The sequence below is a fragment of the Podarcis vaucheri genome (genome assembly GCF_965113315.1).
Source record: "Podarcis vaucheri genome assembly, chromosome: 12".
In the NCBI taxonomy this organism is placed as follows: Eukaryota; Metazoa; Chordata; class Lepidosauria; order Squamata; family Lacertidae; genus Podarcis; species Podarcis vaucheri.
This window is the reverse complement of record NC_138750.1, coordinates 64,130,602-64,147,828: the sequence shown is the minus strand read 5'-3', so window position 1 is coordinate 64,147,828 and position 17,227 is coordinate 64,130,602. Positions and strand designations below refer to the sequence as shown.

General features: G+C 47.7%; 2 protein-coding genes and 1 long non-coding RNA gene across 7 annotated transcripts in view; 1 reads left to right on the top strand and 2 right to left on the bottom strand.

Annotated features, from left to right (window-relative positions):
* The window catches only part of LOC309514838 (uncharacterized protein), a 43,980-nt gene that overhangs the window by 22,005 nt on the left and 4,748 nt on the right, over nucleotides 1-17,227 (bottom strand). Inside the window, exons 1-2 of one of the 5 annotated variants that reach the window (XM_082192213.1) lie at nucleotides 4,990-5,087; nucleotides 72-562 (exon numbers count right to left, since the gene is read on the bottom strand). The exons of 1 other annotated variant lie outside the window; for it this stretch is intronic. In XM_082192213.1, coding sequence (XP_082048339.1) covers nucleotides 72-485 — 414 coding nt within the window. In that variant the 5' untranslated portion in view covers nucleotides 486-562; nucleotides 4,990-5,087. Of the gene's footprint in view, nucleotides 1-71; nucleotides 563-2,307; nucleotides 2,445-4,989; nucleotides 5,088-17,227 lie in introns of those variants that run through there. 3 more of the 5 variants (XM_082192214.1, XM_082192212.1, XM_082192210.1) reach the window with 3 other exon arrangements.
* On the top strand, nucleotides 2,637-3,667 carry LOC309515406. Its single transcript, XR_014212465.1, has 2 exons — nucleotides 2,637-2,873; nucleotides 3,410-3,667. It is a non-coding gene; the product is annotated as an uncharacterized lncRNA (long non-coding RNA).
* The window catches only part of LOC309515870 (uncharacterized protein), a 36,182-nt gene continuing 27,096 nt past the window's right edge, over nucleotides 8,142-17,227 (bottom strand). The window contains exons 12-14 of the mRNA XM_082194083.1: nucleotides 16,535-16,617; nucleotides 12,746-12,872; nucleotides 8,142-11,595 (exon numbers count right to left, since the gene is read on the bottom strand). Of these exons, the coding sequence (XP_082050209.1) occupies nucleotides 10,037-11,595; nucleotides 12,746-12,872; nucleotides 16,535-16,617 (1,769 nt within the window). The 3' untranslated portion in view covers nucleotides 8,142-10,036. The remainder of the gene's footprint in view (nucleotides 11,596-12,745; nucleotides 12,873-16,534; nucleotides 16,618-17,227) is intronic.

Sequence of the window (17,227 nt, the reverse complement as noted above, 5' to 3'; positions counted from 1 at the left end):
GAGAGAATTTTGGGATACTCTCCCTCCTGTTAAGTGACCCCTGGGAATATCCAGAGGAAAGTCTCTCTCACCTGCTTCTCCGCCTGCTTCCTCTCCTCTGCCTGACTCAGGAGGAATCCTTCAGCCAGGGCCACCGCCTGGGAACTGGTCTCCGCTCCACATTCCCTCACCCAGCTCTCCATCTGTGGCGGAAGGACAGCCAGGAACTGCTCCAAGATCACAAGATCCAGCATCTCAGCTTTTGTGTGCCTTTCTGGCTTCAGCCACCGATGGTCAAGGTGGTGGAGTTGGCTGCAAACCTCTCGAGGTCCTTTGGCCTCCTGGTAGCAGAATTGCCTGAACTGCTGGCTCTGCACATCTGAGCGGAAAATGTCCTCCTCACCCAGGATCTTCTGCATGGAGCTTTCCCAGAATCCCTCACTGCTCCCAGTTTGGATGGCATGGCCTCTTCCTGCTTCTGGGCCAGCTGAGTCTTCCTCATCCATCTGGGCTCTCAGGAAGCCTCCAAGATATTAGAAGGAAGCCCTTGTTCGTCTGTCCTAAGCAGAGGCGTCTGCAAATCCTACAAAGCAAATACATTGTTCTGTTATGAAACATACATGGCCACAGGAAGAATAAAGTTCCCTGAGCAAGCGTGGATGAGTCTTGCTAAGAACTAGGGCTGGCCTGGACTACAGCCCAGACTCTGAACTGCCTTCAAAAAAGGAGAAGGAGAAGTCAGCATCTAGTCCTCCTAGAAGAAAAGTTACTATACAAAATGTGCAGGAAACCTAGAGAACTTCTGTTGGATGAATCAGCCTATTTGCTCCTGTCTTTCAGTGTTTTCAATCAGTGAAAGAAGTCAGAACTGTGATTGACAAGTGAGTCATTTGTACGAGTGTAAATTAGACACTCGTCTATAGTCTGTTCAGCCACGGCAGGTTCTGCACCCTTCCTGCCCTTTGACTTCCTCCCCAAAGAACTCTCTTCCATTGTCTCCTGAGAAGAGACAGAAGCCAGCCAACCTGCCAACTTTGGGGTCCTCTAGGGTTGCTCTCCCTCCCTCCCCCAATTCAGGGCCCAATTCTTTCCTGCTTCTGCCTCAGTTTCTAGCATTTGGATTCTCCGATGTTCTCAAGACACACTACTGGGGTGGAGTCCCTTTTTCTTAGGTCTGAGGGCCAAAGAACAGTGCTAAAAAGCAAGTATAGAAGGGCTCACATTCCTGCTGTGTCTGTAAGCACCCCTCTTCAGCTGCTCCCCCTTTTTCTGGTTTTGTTTAAACCTGTTCCTCAGACACAGAACACTAATAAGGAACCATATACAGATAGGTAGCCGTGTTGGTCTGCCATAGTCAAAATAAAAAAATTCCTTCCAGTAGCACCTTAAAGACCAACTAAGTTAGTTCTTGGTATGAGCTTTTGTGTGCATGCACACTTCTTCAGATACACTGAAACAGAAGTTGCCAAATCCTTCTATATAGAGAGAAGGTGGGGAGGGGTATTACTCAGAAGGGTGGTGGGAATGGGTGATTGGCAGATAGCTGAGATGAGCCTGTTGACGACTCTTAACGACTGCAATAGGTCTTACAGGAAAAGACAAGGGGTGAAAAGGTGAAAAATGGCTTAGTCATGTATGCCATCAAATGCCAACAGTGTCCTTCAGCTCTCTATATTGGACAAACAGGCCAAACCTTACGCCAAAGAATAAACGGACATAAATCTGACATCAAGAATCACAAAACAGAGAAACCAGTAGGAGAACACTTCAATCTCCCAGGACATTCTATACAAGATCTCAAAGTAGCTGTTTTACTACAAAGGAATTTCAGAAATAGACTGGAAAGAGAAGCTGCTGAATTGCAACTCATTACCAAACTCAAAACCATGGAGAGACCTGGTCTGAACAAAGACATTGGATTCTTATCCCATTATACATAACTAAGCCATTTTTCACCTTCTCACCCCTTGCCTTTTCCTGTAAGACCTATTGCAGTCGTTAAGAGTCGTCAACAGGCTCATCTCAGCTATCTGCCAATCTCCCATTCCCACCACCCTTCTGAGTAATACCCCTCCCCACCTTCTCACTATATAGAAGGATCTGGCAACTTCTGTTTCAGTGTATCTGAAGAAGTGTGCATGCACACGAAAGCTCATACCAAGAACTAACTTAGTTGGTCTTTAAGGTGCTACTGGAAGGAATTTTTTTTATAAGGAACCATATGTTGTAGATAATCCCATAAACATATTGTGCTATTTTTGTGATAATGACAAGACAATTTTTTGTATTCTTTATTATTCCTAGTTTTCTCCTTTTGCTTAAACCCACATGTTCCCATGAGGTATTTTCCCTCAGAGCCAGAGCAGAGTGTGGGGGTGCAGAGCCTCCAAGGTTCCAGGAGAGGGCAGGAGCCTCTCTCTTTCTGATTGGCTGCCAGCCCTTTTGGAGGGAAAATCTAAGGAATCCTTTCTGAGGGAGGGAGTTGGATAGGGCCTGATCGGAGAGGGGAGAGGGGGATTGGGAGAGGGTTTGTCTGAGGGAGAACTGGCTCTGATCTGGGGAGATTCTCTCTAGCCAGAATGAGGAGTCTCACAGCTTAGAGAGGAAGACAACCCAGTGGAGGGTCTGGGGAGAATATGGAGGCAGGATTTAGGGAGAAGCTGTGGGAAGATAGACTAAACCAAGGTCTCCTTCCGGTCAGGAGGGGAGAGATCTGCTAGGAAAAGAAGACCCCCCAAACCAAGAACAAGGCCTGAGGGGATCCCCTGGGTCTGTGGGAAATCCCTCAGGAGTGGGATGGCTAAGAGAGAGGCAGAAGGGGGGGAAATGCCCCTCGCTCAGGAACCAAAGTATTAGGCTGAGAAGGAAGCTGTGCTGTATTAAAAGTATTTACCGTATTTTTCGCCCTATAGGACGCACTTTTCCCCCTCCAAAAATGAAGGGGAAATGTGTGTGCGTCCTATGGGGCGAATGCAGGCTTTTGCTGAAGCTTGGAGAGCGAGAGGGGTCAGTGCGCACCAACCCCTCTCGCTCTCCAGGCTTCGGGAACACATCCGCAGCCTAGGCAGCCATGCGGGAGGTCCCGCAGGGCTGTCTAGGCTGCGGATAGCAGCCTGCCGCCTGGCGTGAGGGGCGTCCTGAAGCAGAGCACCCCTCGTGCCGGGCAGACATCCGCAGCGTGGGGAGCCTTGCCGGAGTGCCCTGATGCAGAGCGCCCCTTGCGCCAGGCAGACATCGGCCAGCCCCACAAGCTCGGGGGACAGCAGGGAGGCACAGCGCCGCCATCCTGCTGTTCCTCGACCTGGTTCGGTTTCCCCGACCTGCTTTTGGGGGGGAAATAAAGGGATTTCCCCCCCCCTTTATTTCCCCCCAAAAAAACTAGGTGCGTCCTATGGGACGGAGCGTCCTATGGAATGAAAAATACGGTAAGTGTAGCCCTGGTCATAACTAAGTAAATGAACAGAAACTGAGTTAATTCTTTTACCTCCTCTGGTAGAAACCTGAACTTCCAACTGAAGTGCAACAAGTGAGCTTTTAGCAACTGAAGTTTAAGAAAAGCTGTGCATGTACTACAGTGAGATCTTTCTATTTAGTTTAAGTAAGAAGTTAAGGAGAACACACCTCCTGACCCAAATTTGTTTCACAAACTTTTTTTTGTAAATAAAACTGATCTTGTTCGTTCAGCTCCTTCCTAAGACTCTAAATCACCAAGCTTTCCCTCACACAAGATCCTCACAAGGTAAAAAGGTAAAGGACCCCTGACAGTTAAGTCCAGTCGTGGCCGACTCTGGGGTTGCGGTGCTCATCTCGCTTTACTGGGCGGCGTACAGCTTCCAGGTCATGTGGCCAGCATGACTAAGCCGCTTCTGGCAAACCAGAGCAGCGCACGGAAACGCCATTTACCTTCCCGCTGGAGCGGTACTTATTTATCTACTTGTACTTGACGTGCTTTGGAACTGCTAGGTGGGCAGGAGCAGGGACCAAGCAATGGGAGCACACCCCATCACGGGGATTCGAACCGCTGACCTTCTGATCAGCAAGTCTTAGGCTCTGTGATTTAGACCACAGCGCCACCCGCGTCTCCACTCACAAGGTACAAGGTACACTAACAAGGTACACTAACAGTTACAGATAGGTAGCCGTGTTGGTCTGCCATAGTCAAAATAAAAAATAAAAAAAAATTCCTTCCTGTAGCACCTTAAAGACCAACTAAGTTAGTTCTTGGTATAAGCTTTCGTGTGCATGCAATCTGAAGAAGTGTGCATGCACACGAAAGCTTATACCAAGAACTAACTTAGTTGGTCTTTAAGGTGCTACAGGAAGGAATTTTTTTATTTTTTATTTTGAAGGTACACTAACAAGGTCTCTACTTAGACATGTCTAGTCTGACAGAAGGATGCACTCCTGACTTCTCATTCATCTTTCTGTCTCACAGATGGCAGAGTGATTCTGGCAAGACCGCTTCATCCATCTTTACTTGGTGGCGGAGAAGTAGCAGCTGTGGAACCAGACGAGGTGGGGAGAAGGAGCAGGGGGGGGGGAAGAGGCCGGGGGGGTGTAATGAGGTGGGTCTGCTATATTTAATGAGGAGCAGTTGGCGGGGTGAATCCACTACACATGGAAAAAAGATAAAACCTAACAGAATCATAGAAATGCAGCAGTACGAAAAGTAATCAAAATAACATCCAGGACAACACATAAAGCCTCAAGCATGAGATAAAATAGCCTCATGTTACACCCAGAGCCTCAAGAAAGAGCCATGGTGTGGCTGGAATCTGCAGAGTTTTGAGCACCACAAAGCTGTGAGCAGCGTTTGCTATAAAGGAAGAACAGGGTTGCAGCCCTCCTGCAAAAAACTCCTGCTTTGCAGAGAGCAAGGAGGGGGCGCAGGACCCTCCACTAGCTGATATTGGGGGGGGCATGCATGATCAGAACACGGACCCCCGGCATCCTCGCCTGCAGCCCCGGGACCACCTTTCTCCCCACTGCACCCAATGGGAGGAAACTCACCAGATTGCAGCAGGAGCCACCCAGGCAGCGAAGCTTGCAAAGGAGACACACCAAACAGCCACGCCCCGCTTGCAGGAAGTGACTAGGGAGGGGGGGGGCTTTGGATCGGGAGGACCTGGTCCCCCCCCCTTTCTTTCTGTCCTCTCTAGGAATCCGGTTCCGTTCCCTGTCCCCCTGGCAAAGCCAAGCGCCCCAAGCTCGCCCCTCCCCTCCGCAAAGCAGGCGCCCAGGAGGAGCCCCGTGCGCTGCGTATTTCGGGGTATCCTCCTGGCTGGCCTCGGAGCTGCTCCCTCCCTTGGCAAAAAAACAAGAGGGGAAGCACAACCCGCGCCCTCCCCCCACGGCTAGACATTGCGATCTACTCCCCCTTCCTTTCAAGCCCATGCTTTAAATTTCCCCCATCATACAAAAAACCAGCATTTAGCAGGGCAGTGAATGGCTCGTGATTCTTAAAAGCCTTTTCAGTCCTCTACTGATTCAAATTTAAGTCTTAAAAGATGACGGGCAAGAACGCTCAATGACGAAACAACACACGTTTTCACCACGTATCTCCCAGGGGAGCAGCAGAAAACAAGGAGGTTGGTCCAGGGAGCCTCTGAGCTTAATGGCAAGGTTCAACCATTTGCTGTTCGCAATGCAATGAGTATTTGTCTGTGGATGTCTCTGTTTACCGAATCTAACATAAAGAACAGTAGAGGGGGGGGGACAGAATTATCAGGGTCTGGGGTACCTGCACAGGAGCACCTGGGAAAGATTAGTAGGTGCCATGGCACCCGCATGTGCCCAGTTGGTGACCCCCTACAGCACTCGGTTGAACACAAGCCAATTTCTCACGCAATGAATGTAAATAGTTCCTCTCCAGCAGGAGTCCTTTGGTCAAGAGTCTTTGCTCAAGCTACAGCTCTTTCCACATCAGATGTAAGTTTTGTGCTCCCACTGAAGAGTTATCTGAGTTGAAATAATGCCCCTGCGTGAGAGATAGCCTACCCCTGTTCATGAAGTATCAATCCTTGTTTGGAAACTGCTAAATAATTTCCATTCTAGTTTTCTTGTGCCAAGGAGTTTCCTCAAGCTAAGCACAGGTATCAGTTCTGTAGGTAGAAATGCCAGTGCAAAGACTCTAATGGGACAAGGCTTTTTCGCTTATAAGTTTAATTCTTCCCCCTTTTCCAGGAATCCTCAGAGGCAGAGTATTCCATTAATGGCAGCCCAGAAATGAATTCATTCCCTGACCCATCCCATGAGAAGCCAGAGTCTCGGGAGCCTATATCTCCTTCCTTGAAGCCCAGGAAGACACCACTGCCACCTCAATCCACTGGCCCACAGGCTCCTCAGAGGACTGAGGGACTCTGGGGAGAAATCCTGAGCCTGAAACTCCAGATCCTAGGTCACCAAACATTTTTCGGCCACTGCCCCCCAGGCCTCCCCAGTGCCCCCTACCATATAAAAGCATTATTCAGAAGAGCTGTTTGCACAACACACTAAGGAAGATAATAACACAATAAATTCTAAACGGTAACAGCTGCATATTTACTCAAAATCAAATGCACATAGTTTAATTAGTACAACACAAAACCAATGAACTTGATTATGCAACGGAAGTTCTTCAGAGTCTGAGAGTTGTGTACACTGCCACACCTTTGCTTCTTAGTGCCCCCAAGGAAAAAACCCTTCATGGGGCAGTATCACCCACTTTAGGGACCAAGAGGAAGCCAGTGGTTGCAGAGGAGGAACGGTCCTTTAACTGCCCAGGTGTGGCATTCAGGGGGTGGGGCCTCAAGTCAGCCAATAGCAAACCAGATTCATGGGTAACTCCAGGCCACTGCTGAGATAACTGCTCTGCCTCTGCTGCAGGGTTGCAAGCTGTGGTCTTGAAGCAGACTCCTTTGTCCTTCTCCATGGTGCTGATTCTGCCTCGCCACTCCATCCTGATAGCTGAGGATCTGGGCCAGGGGTCAGCAACCTGCGGCTCCGGAGCCGCATGTGGCTCTTTTACACCTTTGCCGCGGCTCTGGGGCGGATACTAGCGAGGGGAGGAGGCGCATTGTTTGCCCCGACACTCCCCACTGTTTTAAATGTCGCAATGGTTTTGCGGCTCCCAGGGGTTTTTTCTTCGGTCCAAGTGGCTCTTTATGTCTTAAAGGTTGCAGACCCCTGATCTGGGCGCTATGGAAGTCCTCTTGCTGGTGCGGTCATCAATTTCCCATGGACAGAACATCCATGTACTACTCACAAGGCTTTTCATTCATCCACTCTCACTTTTCTTCAGCAGTGTGATACAGCAGCAAAAATAGCTAATCCTATTCTAGGCTGCATCAATAGAAGCATTGTCCCCGGACTGAGGGAAGAAATAGTCATGCTCTAATCTATCTTGGTCAGACTCCCCTAGAGTTATGTGTCCAGTTTTGGGCACTACAATTTAAGAAGGATATTGGCAAGCTAGAACATGTGACCAAGATGATCAAGGGCCACATGGAAGATGGAGCAAGCTTGTTTTCTACTGTTCCAGAGGGTAGGATCCAAATCAATGGCTTCCAGTTACAAGGAAGAAGGTTCGTACTAAACATCAGGCAGAATATTCTGATGGTCGATTCTCCTTCCTTGCAGGTTTTTAAGCAAGAGGTTGGATGACTATCTGTCATGCATGCTTCTTCTTTTTTACAATAATGTTTATTAGTTTTCAATTACACTAATTCAATGAAAGCCTCATTATAACAATGCCAAATTATAATACAATTACTTATCCCAATCATTCAAATGCCAAATTATATCATTTAGGTGACCTCCTGCATACTAGAATTGATGGTTTGATGATTTACTTTATTTCTGCATTCCAAAACCTTATTCATCTCAATTACACCCCAGTTGAAATAACAATCCCTTCTACAACAACTGCAATATTAACAACATCCATTCGTGTTAATATCAAATTATTTATAAAGCTGTAAGTGAAGCATTCCAACTATGTCCTCCTGTGTGTGTAAGTTATTCTGTCCGTGTTCCTTCCTGTCATTGTAAAATATTACATCTATCTTTCCCCAGCCGTTGCTGCTCTCCATCATGCCTTGGGAGGAGCTAATATCCCATTGTGGTTTCAGAAGGAACAGTGTAATTTTTGCAACTGCTGTCAAAGTTGCAGAACAGTGAATCTCCATTTCTCCGTCCCGTGATTCACTGTTTTGCAACTTTGACAGCAGCTGCAAAAATTACACTTCCAGTAAATATCCTGTTTCACCTTTTTTCTCTCAGCCTGGGAGGGAGAGTGATCTGACAAACTTCAAATAGCTCAGTAATGAACCTTCCTTGGCAAGTCCACAGATTCCTTTCATCTCTCCATTCAGCCAAAAATAAGCAAATATATTTCCAATTAATTTAAATTCCAAGTCTTTTTAGCATTCAGTCCACAAATAATAGAGAATAGGAAAGTCAGCTCTAAATTTCCATCATAAACCTTCTGCTGAATAGAGCTTTCCTTTTTCCTTCTTTCTTTATGACACACACAGTTCCACTTGGTATTATACTCCATAACTGCAATCCAGCTTCACCTATACATACATAATTGAACTAGCATTTCAGGGAGGGTTGCCAAATCATATCTGTAAAAAATGAAACTTTAATTATAGACCATAGACTCCCCTCTCCCCACACCGTCGTTTACACTGATTGAAGTCTTCTTTCAGGTTCAGACCTTAGCAACCTTGCAGCTGATTCAATTGCACAGTTTATGATTACATCTCTTCCCGCACGCACCTGTACTGTAGTCCAAATTAAACTGTAATTAACAGGAGAACCTCTGCTTCCTAATGGGGGCATAGGAGGGTCATTGGCAGGCAAAGTTCTTTTGCACTCCCTGCCTCCCGCATTCCATGCCGGAGCAAGAGCTATGTACAGAGACGAACTGTGAGTGGAGCCTGTTCCCCCCGCCCCTGGGGGGAATTTGCAAGGATAATTACCCTCAACCATCCTTATTTTTTCCTTCAATAACAATCTCCTGCTGTCGTGGGAGCTGCCTCCATTAAGGCAGAGCAGCACCAGAAGCCATCTGCCATGCATGCTTTAGTTGAAACTCCAGCACTGCAGTGGGTTGGACTAGATGGCCCCTGTAGCCCCTTCCCACTGTGTTTCTATGATTCTCCTGGTATGCAATCTTTAAGTGGGACGATCAAATTCTCCTCTAGGGCATATTTATTCTTAATTGGATCCTCTGGTTCCCAACAGCTGATCAAATCTTTTTGAGACGATTTGTTTAAGCTCCTTTATGTTCTCCTCTTTAGAGTCCTTTTATATTTCTGGGATCTGGCCTCTTTAAAGTGAAGAATTAGCGGTGATTAAATCAGGTTGTTAAAAGACTCATACTGGGAAAATTCCTTTGGAAATCAACATAGACTTTGTGCGATGTAGCAGTGAGGGAATTTTGGGGGTCCTAAAGGATAGTAACACTCTCTGAGCATGATTGTAGTAGTTTGAAGGATCCACGTTGATTAAGTCTATATGACCACTTGATCCCCTGATAAAGTCCTCATATGTCTCTTGGCCAGTTGACCCAGAATATACTGTATTTTTCCATGTGTAAGAAAACCCCATGTTTAAGACGACCCCTATTTTTTTAACCCAAAATTAAGAAAATGCACTATGCACTATCCATGTATAAGATGACCCCTTATTTTAAACTTGAAAAATTTAGGGAAAAATATGGTCTTATACATAGAAAAATACGGTAGTAAGGCTAACCTTATTCAATAGAAGCACTAAATGATGTTGTTCTTTCATTCCACTGTCAAGCTTCTGCCTTGTAAACTCTTGTGATTTAGAGCTCATTTCCTGAACCTTATCTTTGGCTCTCAATGAGTTGGGTAGAAAAGGTTTTATTGATGTCTTGTGACTTATCAAGTCAATCTCCTTTCTGAGTGTCTCTGTAAACCTGTTGATTAGAGTGTCCATTTCGGAATGAACTTCTTTCTGACAGAAAAATGACAAACTAGAACAACTTTTTATGTGTATGTGATTTTATACTATTTTATTTTGTTCTACTCAACTTTGTTCTAAACTATTCAATTTTGTAATTGGTGTTTTTATTTTGATACTGGTCACTGACAGTAATAAAATGACTACTGCTACCACTACTGGTATGCATTCTCAGATGCGAAGTTAGAGTTTCCTTCCAGGTGAAGCTCTTTCCACATTCCAAACACTGATATGGTTTTTCCCCTGTATGAATTCTTTGATGGGGAGTGAGACTTTCCTTCCGGGTAAAGCTTTTTCCACATTCCAAGCACTGATATGGTTTCTCACCTGTATGAATTCTTTGATGGGCTGTGAGATGGGGCTTCTGACTAAAGCTCTTTCCACATTCTAAGCACTGATATGGCTTTTCACCTGTGTGAATTCTTTGATGGAAAGTGAGAGTTAATCTCTGGGTGAAGCTCTTTCCACATTCCAAACACTGATATGGTTTCTCCCCCGTATGAATTCTTTGATGGTTCGTGAGACTTTCCTTCTGGGTAAAGCTCTTTCCACATTCCAGGCAATGATATGGTTTCTCTCCTGTATGAATTCTTTGATGGGCTGTGAGATTGGTCCTCTGACTAAAGCTCTTTCCACATTCTAAGCACTGATATGGTTTCTCCCCTGTATGAATTCTTTGATGGAAACTAAGAGTTAATTTCTGACTGAAGTTCTTTCCACATTCCAAACACTGAAATGGCTTCTCCCCTGTATGAACTCTTTGATGTGTCTTAAGGATAGCACTCTGACTAAAGTTCTTCCCACATTCCAAGCACTGAAATGGTTTCACCCCTGTATGAATTCTTTGATGCGACTTAAAATTGGATCTCTGATTGTAGCTCTTTCCACATTCCAAACACTGATATGGTTTCTCCCCTGTATGAATTCTTTGATGGGAAGTGAGACTTTCTTTCCGACTGAAGCTCTTTCCACATTCCAAGCACTGATATGGTTTCTCCCCTTTATGAATTTTTATATGAGATCTGAGACTCTTTTTCTGGGTAAAGTTTTTCCCACATTCCAAACACTGGTATGGTTTCTCCCCTTTATGACTTCTTTGATGGGTGGTGAGATGGGCACTCTGACTGAAACTCTTCCCACATTCCAAACATTGATATGGTTTCTCCCCCGTATGAATTCTTTGATGAGTGGTGAGACTTTCCTTCCAGGCGAAGCTCTTTCCACATTCCAAGCACTGATATGGTTTCTCCCCCGTATGAATTCTTTGATGGGAAGTGAGACTTTCCTTCCAGGCGAAGTTCTTACCACATTCCATGCACTGATATGGTTTCTCCCCTGTATGAATTCTTTGATGAGTGGTGAGACTTTCCTTCCAGGCAAAGCTCTTTCCACATTCAAGGCACTTATATGGTTTCTCCCCTGTATGAATTCTTTGATGGGTCATGAGACTTTCTTTCTGCGTGAAGCTCTTTCCACATTGTAAGCACTGATAGGATTTCTTCCCAAAGGGATTTATTTGAAGGGAAGTGGAATGGGAGCTTTGACTAAAGTTCCCTCTACACTCTGTATATTTACATCGCTTCTCCATTGTGTAGACATTGTCATGGTCTCCCTCGTTTTTAATTTCCAATTCATTACCACCTGCAACAAAGAGAGAAACAGATTACAGACTCAGGAAGAAATGCAACCCTCGGTTATTGAACAATGCTAATTAATGCTTGGGACAGAGGAAGAAGAGAAGGGAATTAAATGTAAGGTCTTACAACCAGCTTCACTGCTTTTGTCGACAGGCGTTAATCGGACCTGAGTGTCAGGAACGGATCAGCAATAAATCACATGGAATAAATGAAGTTACCTTTTAGTGAGAACAAACAGGCTGCTCAGTAGTGTCAGGCCCAGTGAGCACAGAAACAATTCCCAGTAGACTATGCCACTATGAGGAAGTCGTAACAACTTCAAGTCCCTGCCTTCCCCTAACTGACTAGGCCTCCTCTTCTCATGGGTCCTTCCCTTCCACCAGCACAACTGTCTCTGCTCCTTCTTCTTCATACCTCTTCTAGTTCGGAGAGACGAGGGGGGTAAGGGAGCTTACCACAGCAGGAGGGCGAGACACCCTGGCTTCAGCACCAGCCTGACTTGTCTGTGCCTCTTGGCCTCCCTCTTCTTCAGCTTCTACTTCCGGACTCCTCTCTGCCACAGACTCCCCCTGCTCACTAAAACCTGTTACTTCCTCAGCTTCCAACACCTCCTCCTCCCAATCTCTTCCTCCTCTCCCTCTGACAACTCATGCTTGTCCAACCACCACTCCCCGGGCTCTGGGCCTTATTCCCTTGGGGGTTTCCCACCTGGTTCCTCCCACCATTCCTCTACATCCAGCCAGTCCATGACAGTGGGATTTGAAAAGCCTGGTTCTATTCTGGGACAGATTTTGTTCTGCAGAATCATGGAATTCACACCCTACCAATGTCAGTCATCTCTTTTGTCAATGAAAAACTGACAGAAGCAAAAACAGAAACAGAAAACGTGACAGAAGTTTCTTCAATTTCCATAACATCCCTGAAGGCCCAGATAGTTCAGACCAGCCCAACCATGGTTTTAAAAGGCAAAACCGGAGGAAGAATATTCAGAGACAAAAGAGTAGATAGCCCTTCATTCAGGGTTCACTGTGAGGGTGTCAGAATCGCAGATGCTGTAGGTGGTGCTGTTGAGCTCCATCAAAATATTGGAGGTCCATCATATATAGATACGTATTGAATTTCAAAACACATCATGATCCAACAGGGAGCCTTACTGAGAGAGTTCATGATCCCACAATTCTCCTCCATGACTTCTTTATGCAGAGCTTTCTGGTCGGGATCCAGCAAAGCCCACTCCTCATCTGTGAAACGAACAGCTACATCTTCAAAACACACTGGACCCTAAAAGAAGACGAAAAAAAGTCTTCCTCTTAGACGGCCAACAGATTATCTACAACAGAGTGCTCTGCTGTTTTCTGCCTGTTCATTGCTGTTCTGTTTTAATGGGATTGTATGGCTGTACATTTTAATTATGGATGCACATTTTAAGGTCTAAACGGAATTGTTTTATTGTGTATTTTAGTGATGGGTATTCATCTTTGTGTAAATGGATGGAACTTCATCTGGAGTTCTTCAGATCATTCTCTCTGCTCAAGCATTCCACCCTTTCCTCTCCCCGTCTACTGTTCTGGAGCGGGGAAACATTCACCATGCCCTAAAGAACCAAGTACTTGCAGATCAAGCTATGTCATGCAAGGGATTGTATCCAGAGAGGACTCATAAATGTGTCCTACATGGCAGGCAAGGAAATTCCTGCTGATTTGTTGTCTAAAGTTGTTAACAGAGAACAACTGGATGTATATGTACATAGATTGCTGATGTACTAGATATTGCAATGGCTATCATGAAATGGGGGAGGATATTAGTATTTCACTCCTCCCATTGCAAGGATCATCTGATTCTATTGTTTACTTTCTGTTCTGTGAAAAAGGAAGCCTGTCTGTGTGACTTCCATCTCTGGTACTATTGTACCTTTTCTTTCTGCTCTGTCTTGCGACAAGACAGGATGTCTGTATGAGGGCTGCTCCTCTCATACGTGTTTGGTATGTTCTTTAATCTGTAATTACCGTATTTTTCGCACCATAGGGCGCACCGGACCATAGGGCGCACCTAGTTTTGGGAGGCAGAAAACAAGAAAAAATTATTCTGAACCCCAGAAGCCAGAACAGCAAGAGGGATCTGGCTTCTGGGATACCGTGTGGCTGTTCTGGCTTCTGGGGTAACCGCGCCAAGCCTCTTCAGGGCAGCGGGATGAAGGCTCCCTCTGCCCAAAGAGGCTGCGCAGGGCTAAGGCAGAAGCCAGGACAGGCGCGTCGCTGAAGGGGCGCTGCGCCTTCTCTCTCTCTCTGCGCAGCGCCCCTCCTTCACAGGAAAGGTGCTGTGCAGAGAGGGAGAAGGCGCAGCACCCTTCAGCGAAGCTGGAGAAGGAAGAGAAGAAGTCCCTTCTGTTCCTGCTCCGGCTTCGCATGGCAGGCGCGTCGTTCAAGGGGCGCTGCGCCTTCTCTCTCTGCGCAGCGCCTCTGCTTCACAGGAGAGGCGCTGTGCAGAGAAGGAGAGGGCGCAGCGCCCCTTCAGCGAAGCTGGAGAAGGAACAGAAGGAGACCCTTCTGCTCCTCCTCGGGCTTCGCTGGACAGGCGCGTCGCTGCGAAGCGGGAGGAAGAACAGAAGGAGTCCCTTCTGTTCCTGCTCCGGCTTCGCATGGCAGGCGCGTCGTTCAAGGGGCGCTGCGCCTTCTCTCTCTCTCTCTGCGCAGCGCCTCTGCTTCACAGGAGAGGCGCTGTGCAGAGAGGGAGAGGGCGCAGCGCCCCTTCAGCGAAGCTGGAGAAGGAACGGAAGGAGACCCTTCTGCTCCTCCTCGGGCTTCACTGGACAGGTGCGTCGCTGCGAAGCGGGAGGAGGAACAGGAGGAGACCCTTCTGTTCCTCCTCCGGCTTCGCATGACAGGCGCGTCGCTCAAGGGGCGCTGCGCCTTCTCTCTCTCTCTCTCTCTCTCTGCGCAGCGCCTCTGCTTCACAGGAGAGGCGCTGCGCAGAGAGGGAAAAGGCGCAGCGCCCTTCAGCGAAGCTGGAGAAGGAACAGAAGGAGACCCTTCTGTTCCTGCTCCGGCTTCGCATGGCAGGCGCGTCGTTCAAGGGGCGCTGCGCCTTCTCTCTCTCTCTCTGCGCAGCGCCTCTGCTTCACAGGAGAAGCGCTGTGCAGAGAGGGAGAGGGCGCAGCGCCCCTTCAGCGAAGCTGGAGAAGGAACAGAAGGAGACCCTTCTGCTCCTCCTCGGGCTTCGCTGGACAGGCGCGTCGCTGCGAAGCGGGAGGAAGAACAGAAGGAGTCCCTTCTGTTCCTGCTCCGGCTTCGCATGGCAGGCGCGTCGTTCAAGGGGCGCTGCGCCTTCTCTCTCTCTCTGCGCAGCGCCTCTGCTTCACAGGGAGGCGCTGTGCAGAGAGGGAGAGGGCGCAGCGCCCCTTCAGCGAAGCTGGAGAAGGAACAGAAGAAGAAGAAGAAGAAGAGTTTGGATTTGATATCCCGCCTTTCACTCCCCTTCAGGAGTCTCAAAGCGGCTAACAATCTCCTTTCCCTTCCTCTCCCACAACAAACACTCTGTGAGGTGAGTGGGGCTGAGAGACTTCACAGAAGTGTGACTGGCCCAAGGTCACCCAGCAGCTGCATGTGGAGGAGCGGAGACGCGAACCCGGTTTCCCAGATTACGTGACTACCGCTCTTAACCACTACACCACAGAAGGAGACCCTTCTGCTCCTCCTCGGGCTTCGCTGGACAGGCGCGTCGCTGCGAAGCGGGAGGAAGAACAGAAGGAGTCCCTTCTGTTCCTGCTCCGGCTTCGCATGGTAGGCGCGTCGTTCAAGGGGCGCTGCGCCTTCTCTCTCTCTCTCTCTCTCTCTGCGCAGCGCCTCTGCTTCACAGGAGAGGCGCTGCGCAGAGAGGGAAAAGGCGCAGCGCCCTTCAGCGAAGCTGGAGAAGGAACAGAAGGAGACCCTTCTGTTCCTGCTCCAGCTTCGCATGGCAGGTGCGTCGTTCAAGGGGCGCTGCGCCTTCTCTCTCTCTCTCTGCGCAGCGCCTCTGCTTCACAGGAGAGGCGCTGTGCAGAGAGGGAGAGGGCGCACCGCCCCTTCAGCGACCCTTCTGTTCCTCCTCCAGCTTCCAGGACAGGCGCCTCGCGGCGAAGCCAAGGATCCTGCATTCGCTCCATAGGACGCACACACATTTCCCCTTCATTTTTGGAGGGGAAAAAGTGCGTCCTATAGAGCGAAAAATACGGTAGTAGAAATAAAGTAGGTATGCCCAGATACCTCCTCTCTTCCGTCTGCACTACTTTTACTCTGCTAGACAGGGTGCTCACAAGAGAGCAGCTGTGAGTCCCACAACACCAGGACCCCTTTCCGGGAATGCTGCGTAGCTCTTCCAGTTGCCGGAGGTGGTCATGGGGCCTGCAGGAGTGTTCCATTAAAGCCAACTTCAGGGGTGCAGGGGGCCACAAGGAGGGGGGAAGCCCCATAATGCAACTGATGGGACTCGTGAGGTGAATTCTGGCCATGGTTTAATGGTTTGTCAATTGTTTAGAAGCTTATCTTCGCATTAAATGTTAAATTGATAAATAAAACTGCAACGACTGATAAATACCGTATTTTTTGCTCTATAAGACTCACTTTTTCCCTCCTAAAAAGTAAGGGGAAATGTGTGTGCGTCTTATGGAGCGAATGCAGGCTGTGCAGCTATCCCAGAAGTCAGAACAGCAAGAGGGATTGCAAAAACTAGGCGCGTCTTGTGGTCTGGTGCGTCTTATAGAGCAAAAAATACGGTAATACTAGCATCATTCAGAAAGCTGGTGAACGTGAGGTGGTTGTTCATAATCCTCAGTACATAAACCTTCTGGAATGGCCTTTACAGCCTTTGTTAAGGACAATTTTGATAGAAGTCAAGAACAGGAGGAGAGAGAGCCCTTGGTGCCCCATCTCTAATTCTCTTTCCCAAAAATCCTTCATTCTTCCTACCTGATCTGGCTCCAGAGCTGCTGTTTCTCCTCTGCCACCATGCAAAGATGGATGGGGAGGTCTTCCTGGCATCATTCTGTTACCTGTGAGAGGCAGAAGTAAGTAGCCGGCCATTAGTGTATGCTTTTCTTAGCACTGAAGCAGTACATCTCTAACTACAGATGGGCCTCAGAAAAAGTCTCACCTACTGAATGAATTTTGACATTTCAGCTCCTGGCCCCAAGTGTCCTTCCCCAAAAGATGAAAAGAACCCACAGGTTAGTTTCAAAATCCACAGAATGTGACGAAATGGAGAAAGCTCCTTCCTCCTTACCCAGTGGTCTTTCTTTCGTGTCCAATGGAGTCTTCTCTTCCTCAGTGGAATACGGGTCCATTTCTGCAAACAGATCCTTTTCATGAAAAAGCAACAAGGATTGAAAACAGAGAATGGAGAGAAAGAATAGAAAAGGAATGGGAGATGCGCTTTAGGGTATCATATATCATTCCTTAGGTGCTTTCCAAAAAAGGTTGGGGAGTTTCAGGATACTCTCTCTCATGTTCAGAGCCCGAGAGTATCCAGAGGACAGTCTCTCTCACCTGCTGCTCTGCCTGCTTCCTCTCCTCTGCCTGACTCAGGAGGAAACCTTCAGCCAGGGCCACCGCCTGGGAACTGGTCTCTGCTCCACATTCCCTCACCCAGCTCTCCATCTCTGG